The sequence below is a fragment of the Vigna unguiculata genome, chromosome 10 (genome assembly GCF_037176805.1).
Source record: "Vigna unguiculata cultivar grain cowpea cultivar isolate G323 ecotype 2 chromosome 10, ASM3717680v1, whole genome shotgun sequence".
NCBI lineage: Eukaryota > Viridiplantae > Streptophyta > Magnoliopsida > Fabales > Fabaceae > Vigna > Vigna unguiculata.
In genome coordinates this window covers 51,783,431-51,806,617 of record NC_140801.1, presented here as the reverse complement: position 1 = coordinate 51,806,617, position 23,187 = coordinate 51,783,431, and the positions used below count along the sequence as shown (strand labels likewise).

At 29.5% G+C, this 23,187-nt stretch overlaps 1 protein-coding gene across 1 annotated transcript; it reads left to right on the top strand.

Moving 5' to 3' along the window:
- The first annotated feature begins 8,457 nt into the window (after positions 1–8,457).
- On the top strand, positions 8,458–17,382 carry RHD3 (Root hair defective 3 GTP-binding protein (RHD3)). Its single transcript, XM_028051891.2, has 23 exons — positions 8,458–8,693; positions 9,399–9,548; positions 10,084–10,150; positions 10,233–10,335; positions 10,794–10,864; positions 11,015–11,078; positions 11,182–11,247; positions 11,355–11,402; positions 11,488–11,550; positions 11,659–11,715; positions 11,948–12,106; positions 12,599–12,667; positions 12,758–12,849; positions 13,442–13,520; positions 13,721–13,886; positions 14,160–14,284; positions 14,628–14,890; positions 14,974–15,070; positions 15,157–15,321; positions 15,570–15,674; positions 16,117–16,211; positions 16,480–16,576; positions 16,732–17,382. Exons 1-23 carry the CDS (start codon positions 8,690–8,692, stop codon positions 16,951–16,953), a joined length of 2,427 nt encoding a protein of 808 aa, XP_027907692.2. The 5' UTR covers positions 8,458–8,689; the 3' UTR covers positions 16,954–17,382.
- Positions 17,383–23,187: the final 5,805 nt, after the last annotated feature.

Below are 23,187 nucleotides of genomic sequence, written 5' to 3'. Positions count from 1 at the left end.
TAATTGATAAAAATCTAATTTAATGTATGGTTAAGTTTCAAATTAATTAATAGCATATGTTATATGTGTTTTACATGAGTAGGGAAAATAGTTAATAAATAAATAAAAGTGCTTTAAAATAAATAAATAAATATATAAAGTGAAGAGGATTCATGAAATTAATATTCACCCATTGAATTAAGTAGTTAATCTCTCTCTATCACTTCAAAAAGTGTTTAATTTCTTTAATCCCATTATAATATTTTCTCACTTTCTAATGAAGTAGTTAATCTCTCTCTATCACTCTTTTTAGAATTTTAGAATGTTATGAATACCAAACCATATCTCTCATTTTCAATTAGCTTAAATGGCAAAATCAATCTCTACCACATATTAATTTATAATATCCATTTTACCATGTTTTTCGTAATTTGCTTATAACTCTTTATTTCGAATGCAATGGTTATTATAATTAAAAAAATAGTGGAAGAGTTTAATTAATTAAAATTTTTGCATTAGAAGAAAAAAAACCTAAATAAACCTTTATTTGGGCCTCATTGGATAATTTTTATATTTAAATAGGAGTCTATCAAAGTATTTAGTTGGTTTGTTAGAGCACACATTTGAAAATCTAAAAATATTAAATAAAAAATATTAGTATATCATATGGATGATTGCAGTAATTTATTCGAATGTGTATATTTTTCAATTCAGGTAAAAGTTGAAATAAGAAATTAAAAAATAAAGTTACAAAAATGTATGCAGTTAACTTTAATGTTTATGTTTCTTATTTATAGCGTTTTTAAATTCTGCCAACGGTTACATAAGGGCACGTAAGGATAAAACAACATGAAGAATAAGTTAAATTAAAACTGATTATTCATTTAAAATTATTTTTGAGTTTATTCTTCACGTGAAAAATATTCAAGATTTTATTTTATTTCGAGAAAAAAATCAACCTATATTATTTATTAAAATTATAAAATGTTAATTTTTGGTAAGTGGCTGTATTTTATCTTGTTTAACGGTATACTGTTATTTTAAAAATATAAAAGCACATTAATAAAATGTAATGTCATTAAAACTATATAAAAAGAATAAATATTAATTTGTAAATATTCTTTAAGCAAATATTACATGTCAAGAAAAACCTTTTATGATAATTAATTTTAATGACAAAAAAATAATTAATAACTATAGTGATCAATTTAAATAAAAATTAAAATTTATTGATAATTAAAATATTTTTAAAAATAATTGATCTTTAAATTTTGTAACTAAAATAATTTTTATCATATTTTTTAAATTGATTACTAATATTAATTATAAAAGATTTGACTATACAATGAATTAGTCCTAAATTATAAAATTGGTTTCTATACATTATTTTGGTCACTAAAATTAATTGTTATTTAAGAATTTTCTTGTAAATCATGAAATATGTTCATTTAAAATTTAAAAATAGTATATATAAAATAAGTTGTGATTAACTTTTTGATAAGGCTTTAAATTTTATTTTATCAAGTTAAATAATTTAAGAAGCATGTCTTTTTTTATCTGTAAATCATAAGGTATCACACTTGTAATTCTTTTTCTTTTTTAATGTTGCATTTAGGTTATTGATTTGTATTATTTCACCCTTCATTTTCATTTTATTGTTTGGTATGATTCCTTTTGTATCATTTCTTTTCATTGGTTACCTTTTTTTTATGTGTTTGATATGGAAAACCCCTTTTAAAATATAAAACTTTGTTTTTATAAATGAACAAAAAAAAGCTATTGTGTATTCAAAGGCATAAAAACCTTCTTCCTGATAACACATTTTCACTATCATATTTATTTTATTCTTTCAGTTTCTTACTTAAATTTCATCTTCTTCGCGATTAAAGGTTGCGGTTGCATTCACCTCGAAAAACTCTTTAAGTTTAATGGGATAAATTCTTCTTTCAGGTCGGTCAATCTCCTTTGATGTCCAATCTGTTTTAGCTTTGCATACTTTTCTTGAGTTGTACTTGCTCCTCGTGTCTTTGTTTTGCTCTTTGCTAATCAATGACTCCTTTGCCCTGGTCGAAACGTGATTATGATGTCTCTAGGTTGAGGTAGAGGGTTTGTGAGTTCATAGAGTGTTTAGGGCTTTCTCGAGTGGTTGAGCCATCTTCTAAAGTGATGGAAGCTAGTTTGCAACTATTATTGATTTAGTGTTTAATTGTTAATTCTATGATTATGAATTATTGATTGTTTGATCAATTAGTGTAATTGATAATTATGAGTAGTTGAAATTTGAATGTAAATATGTCCTGGTGCGTCTAAGTTGGTGTTAGAATTTAGTTTGGTGAATTTAATAATACTGACTTAGGTAATGGTTCAATATGTTATGGTTAAATTTTGAATTGTGAGAAGTATGAATAATCTAGAAGTATGCCACTGTGAGATCTTTGAATTGCGCTAATTTGACACTACTTGAGTTAGGAATGTGGAATTTTAAAGTATTAAAATGAGGATTAACTCAAAAATTGTCAAATTACTCAATTAGAACTCAAAGAGGACGTTTTCGATGTTGATACATCGTTGGGCATCGTTGTAGCACTGTCGAACGCCATTGAGACAATGGCCACTGACTTAGGGGCGCTGAGCGTCACTTTTGGATTGCCGGACACTAGCCAGTTAGTGGGTTCCAGGGGTTGTAGCGTCGAGCATCACCCTGTTTTATGGTTTGCGTCATCTTGGTAAAATTAAGATTCTCGCTTCATAATCATCAGATGGAGCTAAAATTTTGATAGTTGATCTTAGACACGTGATCTTCAATTTGATTGGTGGGGTATTGGTTTTCAAGTATGTGGTTAGAAAAATGGCTTTTACCTTTTTTATGTACTTTATATATGTATATGATTGGAAAAATATTATTGTGAAACTATGATGATAATGAGTTTGTTATGGTGGTGTTTATTTTAGTGTATGTATTGGACTATGGATTCAAGTACGGTGACATCCTGAAACTTTTAGGATTATCTACACTCAAATAAAGTAAAATGGATTATATGGTGAGAGTAGAAAGTGGTCCTAGTTTATGGAAGGATAGTGGACTTAGAAGATGATGGATTAACCTTGTGGTGAGATGAAACACATTGACAATGATTTTGCAGAGTAGTAGAGGCTACCACAAATGCAAATCTCATGAGATTTCGATTCCAAATGCATGTATCCAGATAATTAAGTTTACTGTTAGTGTGCAATTATGTGAATTATTATAGTTTGATCATGTATGGCTTATGATTATTATGATTTAAATGGTCTTAGGCTAATTCTTTTGTATTCCAGTTTATCCTTGCCCTTTGTAGTTTTTTGTTTTTTTTTTGTGCGATAATCATCATTCTGGTGGGAGTAGAGATGCAGGTTTTAAGACATTATGAAGGATGAGAAATATGTAGTTAGAGTTGTAAGATTACAGCAGATGTATGAGTGGTCAATATGTTCAGCATAGAGATATATTTTTGTAGGTTTAGTGTTATATTTGTATAGTTTGAACTATTGAAGGATTATATTAATATACTTTTTATTATGTTAATCAACATTTAAATATTAATATGAAATGTCTTATTTTATTAATTTTATACTACTAAGATAAGATGTTACATGATACACTTTTTAAATATTTTAATTTTAGAGTAAAAAATTGTGCGTGAAGATAAAAAAATACAAATATATGATTATTACTTTAAAATATATTTTTGTCTACTAAATGTGCAAATACTTATTTTTGTGTATTAATATTAATGTGTGAACATTTTGAAAAACGATAATTAAATTTAAATTATGTGTAAGAGTTAATTTATTTAATTATACATTTAAACAATGTATGAGTAGTGTGTTGGGTAATTTTAGATTTGGATGTGTGATGTGATAATATGTAAGTTGAAGAGCTGAAAATAATATTTATGGATGGTGTAGTTATCGGTCATATCATGACTTCTTTTTTGAATGATAATATAAAACATTCCATCAAAGTGGGTGAACTTAGCAGGTATAAGTTTGTAATTAGTAAATTGAAGATTTCTTTATAATATTTAAAAAATAATTCATTCTTCTATTATCTTCTTTCATCATATAAAGTCATATTATAACGCTCTTAACTATTCACATAAACTTTAAATTTATTCTCATTGGTAATTGGCAATCATGTGATTTTTTTGTTAAAAAAAAAAAATCTCCTAATACGTAAAATAGAAAAAAAAAATTAAAGCCCACCTTAACCCATTCCTGAAAGCATTTTTTTTTCTGTGGCTTTTCGAGTTTGGGCTGATCACAATACCTTTGGAAGCCCAAGTAAGGTTTGTTACTACTATGTAGCATGTAGGTTTCAATCGACTACGCTAGAGAATAAATTATTATCTATATATTTATATTTATAGTCTATAATTATATATTTATAAGTATATATAAAGAAGTTTATCCTTTTAACTCCATAATTACTACTTGTATTTTATTTTTTATAATATAATTATTTATTAAGTCCATAACTATATATTTATTTTTTGATTCATTGACAGTTAATTTTTATTTTTTATTTATTTTACATTATTTTTAATAAATATAAATTTATTTTGTATATTAATTTTAAAATATTATTAATATAATATCACGTTAGTTATATATAATATATTTTTTTTTGTGTTATTCTTTTTTCATGCAACGTTAGTTATATATAAAACATATATTTTTTTGTGTTGTTTTTTTTTCATTCGTAGTTAAAAATAACAAAATCATTCATAATAAAAGTAAATTAAGTATCATTATCTGATATTAAGTAGAATGTTGAATTGCAGACATCAACAGATCTTCTAAAGTATCACGAGAACCTGACTCTCTCAAATTTTTATCTCCAATTTTAAAAAAATTATATACATACATATATATATATATATATATATATATATATATATATTATTTATTTATTTAAATTTCTATTTTAGGCTTTTCCGTCTTCCAAAATTTTTAACTAAGTTTCTTCATGGTTTAATGATATTCTTTTTTTCTATATTTGTAAAAATAGGTTAATATTTTCATTATATTTATTTTTAATTCAATGTAGTTTATATATATATATATATATATTTTTTAAAATTTAATATGATATATTATGAATTTATGATAGATCAACATTAATGTCATTCTTTTTATTTACTTCTAAATTTAGACAATTATAGTGTAAGAATTATTGTATAACATATATCAGCTTATAAACCTTTAAATGACGTTAACACTTATATACATAGTATCTTTCAAAAATACAAAAAATATTTTTTTTATTTAACAGATAAAAAAATATGAAATTGTTACTGCAAATATTATGGTGAAAAGTTAGTAAAAGGTGGCAGAAAGAAAAAGGTTAGACATAAATTTATAGGATTGAGGAAATGGAAATAGGAGGTGTCTTGAAATGATAGAAACACAGAGACAGAAACAAGTTTCCACCATTTTCTTATTCTAAAAAGCTTAACATTCATTAATGCTTATGTTTCCCATTCCTTAACTCTCATATTTCTCACCTACTCACTCTCTCCCATTTCCAATGCTGCACATCATCACCAACAAAGTAATAATAGAGTTAGGCCACATGCACAATTTCATAAGTTTTTTTTTTTATTTGAAGGGGTTAAATATATTTTGGTCCATTAACTTTCGGTAAATTTTGAAATTAATCAATTTTAAAATTTTAAATTAATTTAGTCATTTACGTAAATTTGATTATTTTACTTAAATAAATCTAACAAAATTTGATTAAAAAAACTAAATTCACATAGTCATTTTGAACCTTTAGATCAATTTAATCATTAATATTTCGAAAAACATAAATTTAATTGTTTTAATTAAATAAATCTAACAAAATTTGATTAAAAAGACTAAATTCAAGTATTTCGAGAAATGAAGTACTAAATTGGTCCAAATTTTGAAATTTACTAATTCCAAAATTCATTTAAATTAAGCGACATAACTAGTTATTTTTTATTTAACAAATTTTTTTACTTTTCTATTTGATTTTAAAAATTAATTCTAACTAATTTTATATCACTAACGCAAATAATAATTGATTTGGTTACTTCCTCTATCAACTATTGTGAGCAATAGCAACCCTTCTTTAATGATATATATGCAAACCATTATTGACCACCACCAACTTTCATTTGTGTTGGAATGATTTTTAGAATTTGCAATCATTTTCATGTTTGGTTGAAGGAAAATACACTTTTGATCTCTTTGAAAAAACCTCTTTGGAAAAGAATGGAATGTCTTTTAAAAGCTTCAAACTACACTCTCTCAAACTATTAACTTTGATAAAGTTTACCTTTTATTTATTTATTTTTCATTTTACTTTAATTTCTTTAATGCAGTTTAACTAAACTTTATTATTACAATATTTACGCAGTCTCTTTTTAATAATGTATTTTGTGTCTCTAATGTTTAATATTTCTTTGATTTTCTTATATGCAATTAGCCGCTTATGCTTGTATTTGTTTGGAGATTGAAAGCATTGTACACTATTATCTAGAAACGTGTAACGGTTGGTGCAACTTTTGTTAAATCTACTTTTACTTTATACATTGATGATAATATTATTGGTTAATTCGTGATAACAAATTTAAGTAAGTTTAAATTTTATATTGAATACAAATAAAAAATAAAATAGTATACAAGAAAAACGTTCGTAGATTTATTATCTTAAAATTGTAAATCGATATTAATTCTTTATATAACTTTAACTCAATACTTATTATTATATATTTCGTATATATATTTAATGTGAGTTCTTCATCAACAAATTTGTCAATATCAAGAACCTTTCAACTAAATAATTTAATAATCAAAGGACTAGTTAATTTAGTAATTGACACATTTATCACATTGTTATTAAATCTATGAAAATGAGACTGGATAGAAATAATTATATGCCAGAGATTCATAAATTTAACATCCTAGTACTCTTTACTTATACTTGTCTCATTTATAACACTTTATTAATTAACATTCATTTAACATTTTTCTTTATTTAGTAACTTTTCCTCCAATTCACATTATCTCTCTATTTTATTATAACTGTAATTAATCTCATAGTTTTTAGTATATATTTTTCTCATATAACAAAATACAAAAGATACATTTAACTTTTTTAAAATAAACAAAGAATGATTTCTTTCTATAACATTAACAATGAATATTAAAATGAATCAGAAGAATGTAGGTTTTTGAACAGAACAAGCAGAAATAGGTGGGACCCACGAAGCACATGAGATGTAAATGCTGCAACAAGTGTGATCGCGCGTGCGTACAACGCAAGTGATTGTAGAGTGAAATGATGAGAAACTGGGTTACACGCGCTGTAAAAAGTTACATTTTCACGTTCGCCGAAAGGACATAGGGCGGCACAAGTGGGTCCCACTCTTCCACCGCCCCTTTTCCAACTCTGTTTTTTATTTTATTTTTATTATACTCAATGTTTTTATATGACTTTTTAATTCCATTTTCACCAATAATTTTCATTTTTCAAAAGATTTCATAATTTATGAGTTACGAACAATTTTACGAATTCAATCCCCCATGTACATCTTTTATTGGCTATTTTTCTTTGTGACTAAAATTTTTCTATTTTAGAAATTTATACTTTTGATTTTTTTTTCATACATTTTTTTTATTAAGTTGATACACATGTAAAACTAATAATTATAGATTTTTTTAACCAAATTTTCGAAAAAAATAGGAAAATAATAAATCGTATGTTATATATTAAAATGTATTAAAGAAGTTACAATTTAATAAGGAGACAGTTTTATAAAAAGTCATGTTGTAAATAAATTTTAAAATAGTTATTACCAAAGTCAAATTAAAAACTAGTGCAATAGAACTTGTTATATTATCGATAATATTTACTCTAATTATATTATATCAATTAAGTTTAAATTTTTGAAAAAATATCTAACTAAGTCTTTCACAGAAAAAAATCAATAAATTTTAATACGAATATTTATATTAATATATTTAATTTTATAAATATTTTAAATATCAACAATATTAATAACATTAATATTTTTAGTTGAAAAAAATTTAATTTTCAATTTACATATTAAAAAAATATAAAACTAACGTATCTAAATTGAAAATGCCATCCACCGTTTAAAAAAAACAAAAAATTATTGAAAATCATTTTAGCTGTGTTGGGTTGATACGATGGATTGTGCCACAAACAAAACACGTCGATTGGTCAGATGCTGTCACGAATACGAAATATCTGGAAAATTTCTCATTTTCCTTAATTTTGTTTAATCTAATTATTTTTCTATATTAGCGGATATACTTTTTAAATTAATTAAAAAATTGTTCAAGAAAAATTCAAAAGGAGAACTCTCATGTTCAACTCAAGCTGTTTAAGAAAAGCAGAAGAAAACTCAGTTATATTTTTTCGTAGAAAATCAAAATAAAATAAAAAAAACAAAACTAAAAAAAGTTATTTCCAATTTTTCAATGCCGACCCATAAGAAAAAAGGTAAAAAAGGAAAAATGAAAAGAGAAGAAAATGAAAAATATATGTTTGTAGTTATGGTGATGGCATGGCAATGGTAACGCCTCTGCCATAGACAGTCTGAGATCGCTTCCTTCCTTTTCTCTCTTTCGATCTTCCTTACCGCATTTCTCAACTATTGTTTCCAATCCCACGCCAATGGGTATGCTTTTTCCATTCTCTTCATCGTCGATCTGATTCCTGCATTCTTTTTCCAATCTTGTTCTGATCACAGCTTTATTCTTCACCTTTTGATTTCTCTTTGCTTTCCCAATTTTAACTCACATCACAGTTGAAATCTTTTATAGACGAGGGTTGTTGGGTGTTAACGGAAAACCTGTAGTTACACTTGCATGCGTTTTGTTTTTACCTTTTATTTTCGACTTCTGTTTTATTTATAATTTCAGTTTCAAGCGAATATTTCTGTAGGATTTATGGGAATTTGAGGGTGTCATTGATTTTGACATTTGATCCTTAATTTGTTTTTTGTGTGACTAATTGGTTAGATCCGGGACAAGGTTTAGATTTTTGTTTGGCTATTAGAGGGTTGATTTATCTAATTTCATGGTTCGGAGATTAGTATCCCTGCTAAGTTTTTTCAGTGCTAGTGGGAGTATTGGATTGGGCATGAATTGATGAATGGATGGAGTGTTGAACCAGATAACAATGTTCTTACCAGGGCTGGATGATCAAGTTGAATTTCCTTTTTTCCTGATTTCTGTTTCTCTAGCAATTTGTATATCACAGTGCATAGCTGAAATCATACCTAAGATTCCAGTTTTGCCTGTGGATCTCAATTAGTGTTATACTTTAAATTTGAGCAAGTTATAATTTCACCTCTACTAATATGAAGTATCTGCTTATCCAGCGGATAGTGATTCTTGTTGTTCAACTCAAATTCTTGACGGAGATGGTGTATACAATGTTTCTGGGGTTGACAACTTTATGAAGGAGGTGAAGTTGGCTGACTGTGGGCTTTCGTATGCTGTAGTTTCTATAATGGGTCCACAAAGTAGTGGTATGCTTTCTTGCTTCCATAGCCTTATTGTTTTTCCTTCCCTTCTCAAGATAATTGAATTTTATGATTGCTGTAACCTGTCTATACGCCCGAGGATCTTAAAATCTGCAGGTAATTAACATGTTTATTTCACTTAACACCATGATGGAGATAATTGTTATTTAAGATCCATGGAAAGGTTAAATTAAATTTTAATTAATAATAGCCTCATTCTAATTGAATTTGATATGATTTTACAATTTTTTGTTACATGAGTAGCAATGAGACCGAAACCTATGAATGGCCCATTGCAAATTACCCAAAAACTCACCACTAGCTCAATTGTTGTGGCTTATATCTATGACTTCATCATCTGTATTAAATAGTGATTCCTGCTAGACTAGGTTCAGTCTCCTAGGCCTTTTAATTATAACCTTTTCTCAAATGTATTTTTCTCTTTAATTTTACTTAATTCTTTTGCATTTATTTAAATTCATTAACAAGCATAAAAGGATCTTAATGTTATCTAGCTCTTCCTGTTGTTTGCTCTGGGCAGGCAAGAGCACACTATTAAATAATTTGTTTCGTACCAACTTCAGAGAGATGGATGCTTTCAAGGGAAGGTATGTTGTTGCAATTTGACATGTCACACAAGCCCTGCTCAACTAACAAAGGTGGTGACCTGATGAATATGCTTGTTTTCAGGTCTCAAACAACCAAAGGAATCTGGATGGCTAGATGCAATGGCATAGAGCCGTGTACAATTGTTATGGATTTGGAGGGTACTGATGGAAGAGAACGTGGAGAGGTGTTGTTTTTTGGGTTATTTATTAACTAATGTTGGGTGTAGCCTCAAAATTCATTCTATTGTCAACATCCAATTGCCATTTGGATTTATATTTTTTAATTTGGATTTCTAGCCCCTTGTAGAACATTTGATGTTTATTATTAATTGTTTTGAGTTCATAAATTCCTGTTATTCAAGATTTACTTGTAACATTCCTTTTCCTTTTTATGCACATGCAAAATAACATTGTTTTATTTTTTTAAATTTTTTATGGAAAATGATAAAAATGATAAATGGGAGGTTTGGTTATCTTGTCAATTTCCCCTCTCTAACCTCTTGATCTCTATGATTTTTTTTTGTTATTAAATTGTGAGAAAGAGTTCCAAAAAAGTTTAATCCGTGTTAGCATTGTGATGGATTAGGAATAGTTTACTTCCTGCGATCAGTTCTCCTTGTTTACTGAATTTTTTTTTTCTCAGGATGACACTGCTTTTGAAAAGCAGAGTGCTCTATTTGCTCTTGCTGTATCAGATATTGTGTTAATAAACATGTGAGTTTTTCTTCTTTTTAGTTCTCACACTTGTTACAAACAATTTCAGAAACATTTAAGTCTGTAGCGTATTTCTTGTTTTAATCTTTTTCCATTTTGAATCTTTTTTCTTTGTGCAACTAATTCCCCTCATCTGCAATGGTTGTGAAGGTGGTGCCATGACATTGGCCGTGAGCAAGCTGCAAATAAGCCACTTTTAAAAACTGTCTTTCAAGTATGTGTTGTTTGCCAATTGACTCAAGCAATTATCTTGAATCTTGAAACTTGTCAATTGTCTCTTATCATCTACCTAACTGTTTACTCAATTTTACTTTCAGGTCATGATGAGATTGTTTAGTCCACGAAAAACAACACTGTTGTTTGTCATACGTGATAAAACAAGGGTTTGTAATAACTGTTTATTGTCTTGTTATATATATTTTTATATTTTATTTTTTAATTTTAAATACTTCTATTTGTTGTTGATGTGGTTAACCTTTCTCTTCTATAGACGCCACTTGAAAATTTAGAACCTGTTTTGCGAGAAGATATTCAGAAGGTAATGTAGTGCTTTCCTCTCCATATATTATTTTGGAATTCTTATAGAGTTTTTACTTACCTTGTTTTACTTTTTCCTTGTGCAGATATGGGATTCTGTTCCTAAACCACAGGCCCACAAGGAAACCCCATTAAGTGAATTTTTCAACGTTAGTTTTTCATTCGTTTGATAATGCTAATCTTTACTGATGTTCTTGTGCAGCAAGATTTTATTTGAAGTTTATATTAATTGTTTACACTTGGCAACAAATGTTCAGGTTGAGGTTGTTGCACTTTCTAGTTTTGAAGAAAAGGAAGAGCAATTTAGAGAGCAGGTATGAATTGTGCTTCTGTTTCCTTCTTGTTTACTTGTTGATGGTACAATATAACCCATTATAAGGATTCTGGGTTGTTTGTATCTCGATATCTGCATCAGTGACCATGTGCCCTTGCATCTTGATCCATTTGTATAAATTAATGTAGTGGGGAACGGACCCTTTTTTTGTTTGTTAAATTTCTGTATGTCTAATTTGCTTGATATTTTGTTCTGGTTTATTTTGAATGTAGGTTGCCAGTTTGCGGCAACGATTCCACCATTCCATTGCTCCTGGTGGGCTTGCAGGGGATCGGCGGGGAGTAGTTCCCGCTTCTGGATTTTCATTTAGTTGCCAGGAAATATGGAAAGTCATTAAGGAGAACAAAGATCTCGACCTTCCTGCACATAAGGTAATATATTGCTGTGACAATGCTGCTTTTCTTTTCATGTGCACTGATTTAGGTTACATTTAGAATTTGCTCCCTACATTTGGCACTAGTTTTCATTTTAGTTCCTGCATGAAAACCCTTAATTTCTATTCGTACATGATTTACTTTTTTACAAACTAGTCCCCGTTGTTTGTTGACATTATTTGGTGTAGGATCCAAAATGTGGAGATTTTTTTATTTAGGGACTAAAGTTAATTTCTTTTGTCAAGTATAGGTCCTAAATGTAATACTGTTGTAACGTTGATAAGCAGCATCAAGGACCATTTTAGTAAACATTTTTTCATGTTGGTATAAAATTGTGGAGAGTTTAATGTAGGTACTAAAATGAAAAGAAAAAGTCAGTTGTAGGGACTATATTTCAATTTAACCTTGATTTTATTAATGAAAGCGTAAGCCAACTTGTGGTTATGAACTGTATTTCAATTTAAACTTGATTTTATTACCAACTTGTAGGTTATGGTTGCTACTGTTCGATGTGAAGAAATCACCAATGAGAAATATGCCGCTTTTTCTGCAAATGAGGTATTGACATTTAGTTTGGTATAATCCTCCAACATATTTTGACCCTCCTAATTACTAATGATGTGGAAATTGCTTTCAATTACGACTCAGGATTGGTGTCAATTGGAAGAGGCTGTGCAATCTGACCCTGTTCCTGGATTTGGGAGAAAGCTCAGTTCACTCCTTGGTACTTGTTTATCAGAGTGAGTATATTTTATGCTATATTTTAAGCTTTTTGTCTAACTCTTTTAGCTTTTACAATCATTACTGCCAGTTCTGTTTAGTGGAGCAGCATGGTTCCCTCACCCTATGCCCTCTGTCTTTAACAGTTTTTCATTTTTTAATTAGGTGCCATGACTTTTTGAGTGAAACTGTAGGTTTAGAGAAGTTTATGATAAAATCATGATACATAGGTATTTGTACGGCATCTGCTGTACGATTGTAAAAGAAAGATTGGCATCCATCATTGGATGGAAATTTTATAGGATTCCATATTTAGCTTGATGTTTTTCATTTTCTACTCTAGTCTTTGAATTTGGTAGTTACATGTGTTACACAGTAATACCATGTATTGTTTTCTGGCTGCTCTTCCAATACCAACTCATTATTTTATTTATAAAGGACTTTGTTTTATTTCTGTGATGCGACATGCAATCTCTAAGTTTACTGTAGCTTGGTATTGAATTTTGCAAGCTTGTTATCTTAACGTTACATGCTGTTGGCTGTTGCATCATGTAAGAATGAGGTGATGTAGAGTGAAGGTATATTGAGCTATTGCATTTTCTTTTAATATAGGTATGATGCTGAAGCCGCCTTTTTTGATGAAGGTGTGAGAACTGCCAAACAAAAGCAACTACAAGAAAAATTGTTCCAAGTAATGGTTCTCGACTGGTCTCAGCCATTTTCCCTCATGAAAATATATGAATTTGATATATTGAAAGAAAAACACAAAATTGGTGACTTTTGAAGCAAAATGACTATTTTAGATACTGGTCACATTAGCCTTTACTTCTTTATCAGTAGCTATTATAGTGCGATATTTATAGTGTCCTTAACTCCTTTTCAATTGGTTAGCTTGTCCACCCAGCATTCCAATCTGCGTTGGGACATATAAGATCTGGAACTTTGGATAAATTCAAGGCGGCATTTGACAAGGCTTTGAATGGAGGGGAAGGGTTTTCTATGGCTGCTAGGAAATGCAGTGGGTCATGTATGGTTCAATTTGACGAAGCATGTGCAGGTAATATAAAGTTTCTCCATTCTGTTTATTTGTGAACAATAAATAAATAGAAGTTGTAGGCCAAAGCATATAATACATTTGGAAAGGGAAAACGGTGAATAAGGATAAACAAGAAGTGGATTGTGTACAGTGACTAATTTGATGTTGGGTGCATAATTGCTCGTTCATTACAATGTCTACTTTTTAAGAAGTCAAAATTGATGATATTTGTTGGCAGCATGTTTCTTAATCTAGACTGAATTACTAAATGGAACTTATTTATTGTCATTGCAGATATTGTTATTGAACAAGCAAACTGGGATACATCTAAAGTGCGAGAGAAATTGGTGAGGGACATTGATGCACATATTGCAGCTGTGCGTGCAGCCAAGATTTCTGAACTTACTTCATCATATGAGGTATTTGACCGTTCATGTCTTATGAATATTTAAGTGGTATCTTTTCCGATTAAGCAGATATTTATTCTGCCTGGTGTGGATTATTATTTTGGAATTATCCGTTAGGTATTGGTAGAATTGTCGTCCTTAACCTACGGTTACTAAGGGATCGATTGTTAAAATTTATGTTGGGAAAGCTTTTTCAATTAATAGCGACTATTCAAAAGTACAAGATACTTCTCGTGCTCGGTATTGATTTTAGGCTAGTAATTTATGAAATTTTATTAGGTTGTTCTACTTGGTTTGGTTTTTAATTTGAGGGAATAACTTCTTGGAAAGATTTCTGATAGTGGTACTGTTGCAGGAAAAACTTAAACAAGCTTTGTCTGGACCTGTTGAAGCTCTTTTGGACGGAGCTAATAGTGATACTTGGTCATCAATAAGGAACCTTCTTAAGCGTGAGACTTTATCAGCTGTTTCAGGGTTCTCTGCTGCACTTATTGGGTTTGATATGGATGATGAAACAAGACAGAACATGCTTAAAAGTTTAGAGGATTATGCAAGAGGTCTGGTAGAAGGAAAGGCAAAGGAAGAAGTAGGAAGAGTTCTAATCCGCATGAAGGACAGGTATGAATCTTCTGCAATTTCTAAGTTGATACCTTTTCCTTTCAGTTGTACTTTGATGCGCTTACCTTAACTTTTGAAAGCAGGTTTACAATGTTGTTTAGTCATGATGCTGATTCAATGCCTCGTGTTTGGACGGGTAAAGAAGATATACGATCCATCACCAAGACTGCTCGATCTTCTGTACGACATGACTATGAATATTATTTTCTTAATGATTTTTTATGACTTTTTGATTAATCTTTTTAATCATATTTACAACTTTTCAGTCTTTGAAGTTGCTATCTGTCATGGCTGCAATTCGTTTGGATGATAATGACTCTGACAATATTGAGAAAGTGTTAGCAGTTGCTTTGGTGGAACCAGCACCAAGCAGTAATGGTACAAGGAGCATGACAGTGGTTGATCCACTAGCTTCTAGCAGCTGGGAAGAGGTGCATTTTTAATTTTGTGATGAAGTATTGAGTCGTGTACCTGTTTCGGGAGATAATGGGTTGATTGGTGTCAATTAATGTGATATGATTGCCCTAACAAAAAATATAAATATATCTCTTGCTGTGATGATTTGTGAATTGCTTGTATATTTTAGGCTGCAAATGCTATATTATGGTTTCTCTGGTAACATTTTGAGAGCATTTTCTATCCTGGGCACTGACCTGTGGTGTGTGAAATTTCTATTCAGGTTTCTTCTTCCAAAACATTGATTACGCCTGTCCAGTGCAAGTCTTTGTGGAGGCAATTCAGGACAGAGACAGAGTATACTGTCTCTCAAGCCATTGCTGCACAGGCATGATGTTTCTTATTTGTTAAAGACTTTTAAGATTCCTCTATATATAGGAAAACGGATAATCTATTGTGATTATTAGAAAATTAATATTATTAATGTAAATTATGTGTCTGATTAGCTCTTATGTTTCACATAGTATATTTCCTGCATTTCTAAAGGGTGGAAACTTAGATTGCCGTTCTATAGATACTGTTGGCGATATCCTCCAATTATGTTTAGAGTTTCACCTTGATAACATGCTATGCATTTAAAAAGATGCAAATTATCAAAAACTCCAAATTTGATTGGAGAATAGCACCAACAGTATCTGTTGTACTTGATGTAAGTTTTGTCCTTTGTGGTAATGTTTAGGTTATATCATGAAAGCATCAATTATCAGTAGATTTTAGTTTCTTGTTGGATTTTACTATTCTTATTGATGTAAGATTCTTTATATTTTCAGGAAGCAAGCAAGCGCAACAACAACTGGTTACCTCCCCCTTGGGCGATAGCTGCTTTGGTTATCCTAGGATTTAATGAATTTATGACACTTCTAAGGTGCATGTGAACCTCATTCTGCTAATATTTTTTAGAATTACTTCTTTGGTTTTCTCTTGCTCTTGACTTGCATCTTACTCCTCCTACAACTGCTCAGTGTAAAAGTAGTAATTGTAAAATGAGAATAGTGTTGGAGATAAACCTGTTTTGAGTATTTGCTGGGCATTTCAATAACATAATGTTACCTTAAGCACAAACCTAAGGAAAACTCTTTACTCGTGTGTACTAATCAATTGATCTTACCCAATTTTAATATTTTCCATGGCAGAAACCCCTTGTATTTGGGTGTCATCTTTGTTGGTTATCTTCTTATTAAAGCCCTATGGGTGCAGCTTGACATCTCGGGTGAATTTCGCAATGGAGCCGTGAGTATAAGCTTTTATGATCTTTATAATTTATTGTTCAATCTCAGTGTGTGAATTTTGTTGCAATCTATGAGCATTAGTTACAAATTCAGCTAGCAAGAGTCTGTTGTGAAGTTCATAGTATCCTTGTTTCTTACCCTTTTTTCCTTCTTCAGCTTCCGGCAATCATTTCCTTGTCTACCAAGTTTGTTCCAACTATCATGAACATCATGAAAAAACTAGCAGAGGAGGGACAGAACCATGCAGCTAACAATCCTCAGAGAACTCCATCAAAAAACAGTTTCAACGACAGTAACGCCGACTCGTCAAGCTCGTCATCTAGCCTGACTGCATTGGACAACGGAACAGAGTATGACGGCCCACTTAAAGATGAATAGGCGAAAAATCTCATTTTTGTGAAAGCTGAATTCTTGTGTTGGAAGATGGTGTGTGGTCATGGTTGTCCACAAAACTTGAGTTGTGAGCATTGAAGACAATGAAAGGCATTGGTTTTTTTTGTGTAAGTGCCGTATACTGGGGGCAATGTTTTATTGCTGAGGTAGTTCCCCCTTATAGTAGTTCTCTTTTCCAATTTAGGTGCTTCAGTTAGCTTATTTTACACTTTCTTTCTTTCTTTCTTTCTTTGATGCTTATCTTATGCTGCTTTTGCAATCAATTTTGTTTGTATTTTTATCAGGCTCACTACTGAGTGCTTCTTCTTCCTTTGGAAATTTTATTTATTGGATTCGTGTGTTGATATCAGATCATTTTGAAAGAGATACTAAAGCTCATCGTGCTTGTTGCTTGTAATGCCAACTATTTTAAAACTGTTGTTCCATTTCTTAACTTTTGGTATGTCTAACAATATTATTTATGCATTATATTTTTAAAGATTATTTTTTTTTCACTAAATTATTATAAAAAAAATTGTATTTCCTTTCCAAATTAATTTATAAACTATTTTATTTTTTACCTTATAAAAGTTATATAAAACATCCTTTTTTACATATTGTATATGGATTATATTATAATAAAGTCCAGAAATAAAATAGTTTATAATTTAATTTAGAAATAGAATATAAAGTTTTATAATAGTTTAGAGATGAAAATCATATTTAACTTCACTTTTAAATTATAATAGAATTATTATTTTTTGTTCTATTTTGATGATAATTTTTTTGAAATTTTTAATAAATCTTCACAGTTTTAACTATATATTAATTTCTATTAAAACCAAGTTTCTATATTTCCATGCTATTATATGAAGGAGTTTTTGTTTTTTTTTTGTCTACATTTTTTTTATTTTACATTTTAAATGTCCGTTTTTTTCAATTTAACAGTTTCTTATTTAACTGTTGTTATTTTTAAATTAAATCATTATTTTAAATTAGAAAAAATCATTTACAAAAATAATCATCTATAATAAAATTTTAAAGTTATTATATTTATTTTTATAATTATAATTTTTTGTTATAATAAAAGAAATAACACATGTTTTCACGTATTGAAAAAAGAATTGTATAGTTGGGATACATATGAGTTATCCTGCAAAAGTTGTCACACACCAAGATTTGGACTTTTAAGTCTTCCCCTTTTTCGGATTTTCTTCTTTACCTAATTTTTTTTTTCTTCCGTACCTAATATTCGCTTTTTTTTTCTTCCCTACCTAATATTTGCTTTTTTTCTTCCCTACCTAATACCCTTCTTCCCATCTTCGAAAGCTTTTCCCTTTCTGTAAATTTGTACTTATCTCATTTCTTTTAAATTAAGACTATACTTTGTAATAACAATTAGGTTAAGAATCACTTTCACCTTATCAGATTTCAATTTTTTTTTACTATGAAAAATCTCCAATTCACTTTTTTACTAGTATTTAGCTCATTGTTGGTTTGTTCACTTGAAAAATTCGTTTAATTCTGAAGTCTTTATAGTATTATTATGCCTTGCATCTGTGAATAATAATTGTAATAATATTTTATCAAATTTAAGTTGAATTTGAGATTTGATTAAAAATAAAAAATTTAAATTTCAACTAGTAAAAGTATAATTGTTAAATTAAAAATAATTATATGAATATCACATGCTTTAACTTAATCATCTAGGACATACTTAAATTTAAATATAAGGATATATTTAAATATTAACATTAAACAAGACTAAGATGATTAACATTTACTTATATTTAAGTTAAGATGGAGTAACTTTCAATGGAAGGCCAATGATTTTTTTTTTTTGAAAAGTGTAATTAATATTTTACTTACTTGAAATTTTAATAACACTATACATTCTTTCTAGAGCAATTAATTCTTACCTTCATCACATTTAATACTTCATATTTGCACATTCTTATTAAAAACACGTGCTATTAGGTATTTGATTGTCTATTTTCATTTTTCAGCATTAATTACCCATCTATTCTCATTGGTGATTATCCCTTTTTAGCGAGTGTACGCAAATGTGAAGTGTTAGATTTGTGTATATAAAAAACTTTTCTTTTTCTAATACACTCCGCAAAAATTTATGCCTTATAGTGTTACACTTAAAAAGATTGAACACTAAAAACTATACTTAATTTAAATATATTAAGTTAATTTCTCATTAGTCAACAAATTAATTCATACATTGAGAAACTTTGATCTCCGTTAATGTTGTTAATGTGAGTTTGGTGAAGACGAACGCGAGTAACATCAATTGTCAAACTTCTTAAATGTGACGACATGAAGCTGTGATATAAAAAATATATGTATATATAGTTTAATATAGACACTCAATAATTCATCACTAAAATAATAGCTTTGAAATGATAAAAATGTTTTTTTTTTCCAGTTTTCATGCATTGAAAATAGGAATAACTTTTCTCTCCACTTTTCTCAAGGTTTTCAATTCCTCGATTCTCTAAGATCTTTAATTTTTTTAGGTTTTTAATTTTTTTACTGTTCTCAATTTATGATGATTTTCAATTTATTTAGGTACTCAATTTTTCACGGTTCTCAATTTTTTACCATTTCTAATTTTTCAAGTTCTCAATTTCAATTTCTCAAAGTTTTCAAATTTTCATGATTTTCAAGGTTCTCAATTTCAATTTTTTCAAGTTCTCAATTTTGCACGGTTCTTAATTTCTCACAGTTCTATCTTTCATTTGGTTCTCAAATTTTCACAGTTTTCATTTTTCTAACGGTTCTCGATTTCTCAAGGTTCTCAATTTTTTGGGGTTCTCAAATTTGCAAGTTTTTCAATTTCTCAAGGTTATGAATTTCTTCACGTTCTCTGTTTTTCAAAGTTCTCAATTTCAATTTCTCAAACTTCTCATGGTTCTCAATTTATCTAGGTTCTTAATTTCAATTTCTCAAGGTTCTCAATTTCAATTTCTCAAGGGTTTAAATTTCTCACCGTTCCCAAATTTCTAACATTTCACAATTTCTCAAGGTTCTCAATTTCTCATGGTTTTCAATTTCAAATTCTCACAATTCTCAACTTCTCACGATTCTCAATTTCAATTTTGCATGATTCTCAATTTCTCACCATTTTAAAGCTTCTCATGATTTTCAATTTTTCACGATTCTCAATTTCTCACTCCTTTCAATTTCTCACGGTTCTCAATTTCTCACAATTCTAAATTTCACACAGTTATCAATTTCTCAGGGTTCATAGTTTCTGCAAGATCTCAATTTTTTCAAGGTTCTCAATTTCAATTTCCTAAGGTTCCAAAATTTTTCGAAGTTCTCAATTTTTCAAGTTTCTCAAGACTCTCAATTTCAATTTCTCATTGTTAACTTTCAAGGTTCTCAAATCTTCAAGGTTTTCAATTTCAATTTCAATTTCTCATGGTTCTCAATTTCAATTACTCAAGGTTCTCAATTTCTCATAGTTCACAATTTCTCAAGGTTCTCAATTTCAATTTCTCACGGTTTCCAATTTTCACGGTTCTCAAAATTTCACGGTTCATAATTTCTCAATTTTTCAAGGTTCTCAAATTTCCACGATTCTTAATTTTAATTTCTCACGGTTCTCAATTTTTCTCTATTTCAATTTCTCACAGTTCTCAATTTCTCACGGTTCTTAATTTTTCATAATTCTTAATTTCTCGCGATTCCTAATTTCTCACAGTTCCTAATTTCGCACATTTCAAAGTTTCTCTCAGTTCTCAATTTCTCAAGGTTCCTAATTTCTCACCGTTCGCAATTTTTGACATTTCTCAATTTATCAAGGTTCTCAATTTCTCATCGTTTTCAATTTCAATTTCTCACGGTTCTTAATTTCTCACAATTTTCAATTTCTCACGGTTTTCGATCTCTCTCGGTTCACAATTTCTCATGGTATAAAGCTTCTCACGGTTTTCAATCTTTCACGATTCTCAATTTTTTAATGTTCTATATTAACCATGGCTCTCAATTTCTCAAGGTTCTCAATTTCTAATTGTTCTCAATTTCTCAAGGTTCTCAATTTCAATTTCCCAAGGTTACCAATTTCTTAAGGTTCTCAGTGTCTCATTTTCAATTTCAATTTCTCAAGGTTCTCAATTTCTCATAGTTCACAATTTCTTAAAGTTCTCAAGGTTCTCAATTTCAATTTCTCAGGGTTTTCAATTTCCCAAAGTTTCCAATTTTCAAGGTTCTCAATATTTCACGGTTCACAAGTTCTCATGCTTCTGAATTTCTCAGGGTTCTCAATTTCACACGGTTCTTAATTTCAATTCTCACGGTTCACACTTTCTCACATTCCCAATTTTTCAGTTCTCAATTTCTCACGGCTCTCAATTTCTCAAGGTTTTCAATTTCTTACAACTTTCAATTTCTCACAGTTCTCAATTTCTCAAAAATTTTCAATTTCTCAAAGTTCACAATTTCTATTGTTTCTCAATTTTTCAAGGTTATGAATTTCTCCCGATTCTCAATTTTGAATTGCTCACCCTTCTCAATTTCTCATGACTTTCAATTTCTCACGGTAATCAATTTTCACGGTATAAAGCTTCTCACAATTTTCAATTTCACACGGTTCTCAATTTCTCAATATTCTTAACTTTTCAGGGCTCTCAATTTCTCACGATTCTCAATTTCTCACTATTCTCAATTTCTAATAGTTCTGAATTTCTCATGGATCTCAATATCTGAAGATTCTCAATTTTTGAAGGTTCTAAATTTCGGAAGGTCCTTAATTTCTCATAGTTCACAATTTTTAACCGTTATCAATTTCTCACAGTCATGGTTCTAAATTTCTCATGGTTCTAAATTTTCTCATGGTTCTAAATTTCTTACGATTCTTAATTTTTCATGATTCAGAGTTTCACACGGTCCTAAATTTCTCATAGTTCTCAATTTCTCAATGTTCTCAACTTCTCAAGGTTCTCAATTTCTAACCGTTCTCAATTTCTCACGGTTTTTAATTTCTCAAGATTCTCAAATTCTGAAGGATCTCAATTTCACAAGGTTCTCAATTTCTAACCGTTCTCAATTTCTCACGGTTTTTAATTTCTCAAGATTCTCAAATTCTGAAGGATCTCAATTTCACAAGGTTCTCAATTTCAATTTCCCAAGGTTCCCAATTTCTTAACGTTCTAAATTTCTCATTCTCAATTTTTCAAGGTTCTCAATTTTAATTTCTCACGGTTCTCAATTTCTCACTGTTCACAATTTCTCAAAGTTCTCAAGGTTCTCAATTTCAATTTCTCAAGGTTTTCAATTTCTCACGGTTCCCAATTTTCAAAGTTCACAATTTCTCACAGTTCACAAGTTCTCATGTTTCTTGATTTTTCAAGGTTCTCAATTTCTCACAGTTCTTAATTTCATATTCTCACGGTTCTTAATTTCTCACGATTCTGAATTTCTCTCAGTTCTTAATTTCTCACAATTGTCAATTTGTCCCGACTCTAAATTTCTCACGGTTCAAAGTTTTCTCATGGCTCTCAATTTCTCACGGTTCTCAATTTCTCATAGTTCTCAATTTCTCAAGGTTCTCCATTTCCCACGGCTATTAATTTCTCACGGTTCTCAATTTCTCAGTTTTCAATTTCTCACAATTCACAATTTCTGTTGTTTCTCAATTTCTCAAGGTTATGAATTTCTCCCGGTTCTCAATTTTGAATCTCACATGTCTCAATTTCTCACGACTTTCAATTGCTCACGGTAATCTATTTTCACGGTATAAAACTTCTCACAGTTTTCAATTTCACACGGTTATCAATTTCTCAATATTCTTAATTTCTCACGGATCTCAATATCTGAAGATTCTCAATTTTTAAAGGTACTAAATTTCGGAAGGTCCTCAGTTTGTCACGGCTCACAATTTCTAACGGTTATCAATTTCTCATGATTGTCAATTTGTCACAATCATGGTTCTATTTTTCTCACGGTTCTAAATTTCTCACGATTCTTAATTTCTCACGATTCAAAGTTTCACACGGTTCTAAATTTTTCATAGTTCTCAATTTCTCAAGGTTCTCAACTTTTCAAGGCTTTCAATTTCTCACATATCTCAATTTCTCACGGCTTTCAATTTTCACGGTTCTCAATTTCTGATGGTTCTTAATTTCTCAAGGTTCTCGATTTCAATTTCTCAAGGTTGTCAAGGTACTCACTTTCTCAAGGTTCTCAATTTCAGTTTCTCAATTTTAATTTCAATTTCCCACGATTCTT

Excerpts from the sequence above, each read along its gene's own strand:
- RHD3 (XM_028051891.2), top strand. Across the intron at positions 11,551-11,658 it reads CATTAAGTGAATTTTTCAAC|GTTGAGGTTGTTGCACTTTC; the intron begins GTTAGTTTTTCA and ends ACAAATGTTCAG. Across the intron at positions 13,887-14,159 it reads ATTTGACGAAGCATGTGCAG|ATATTGTTATTGAACAAGCA; the intron begins GTAATATAAAGT and ends TTGTCATTGCAG.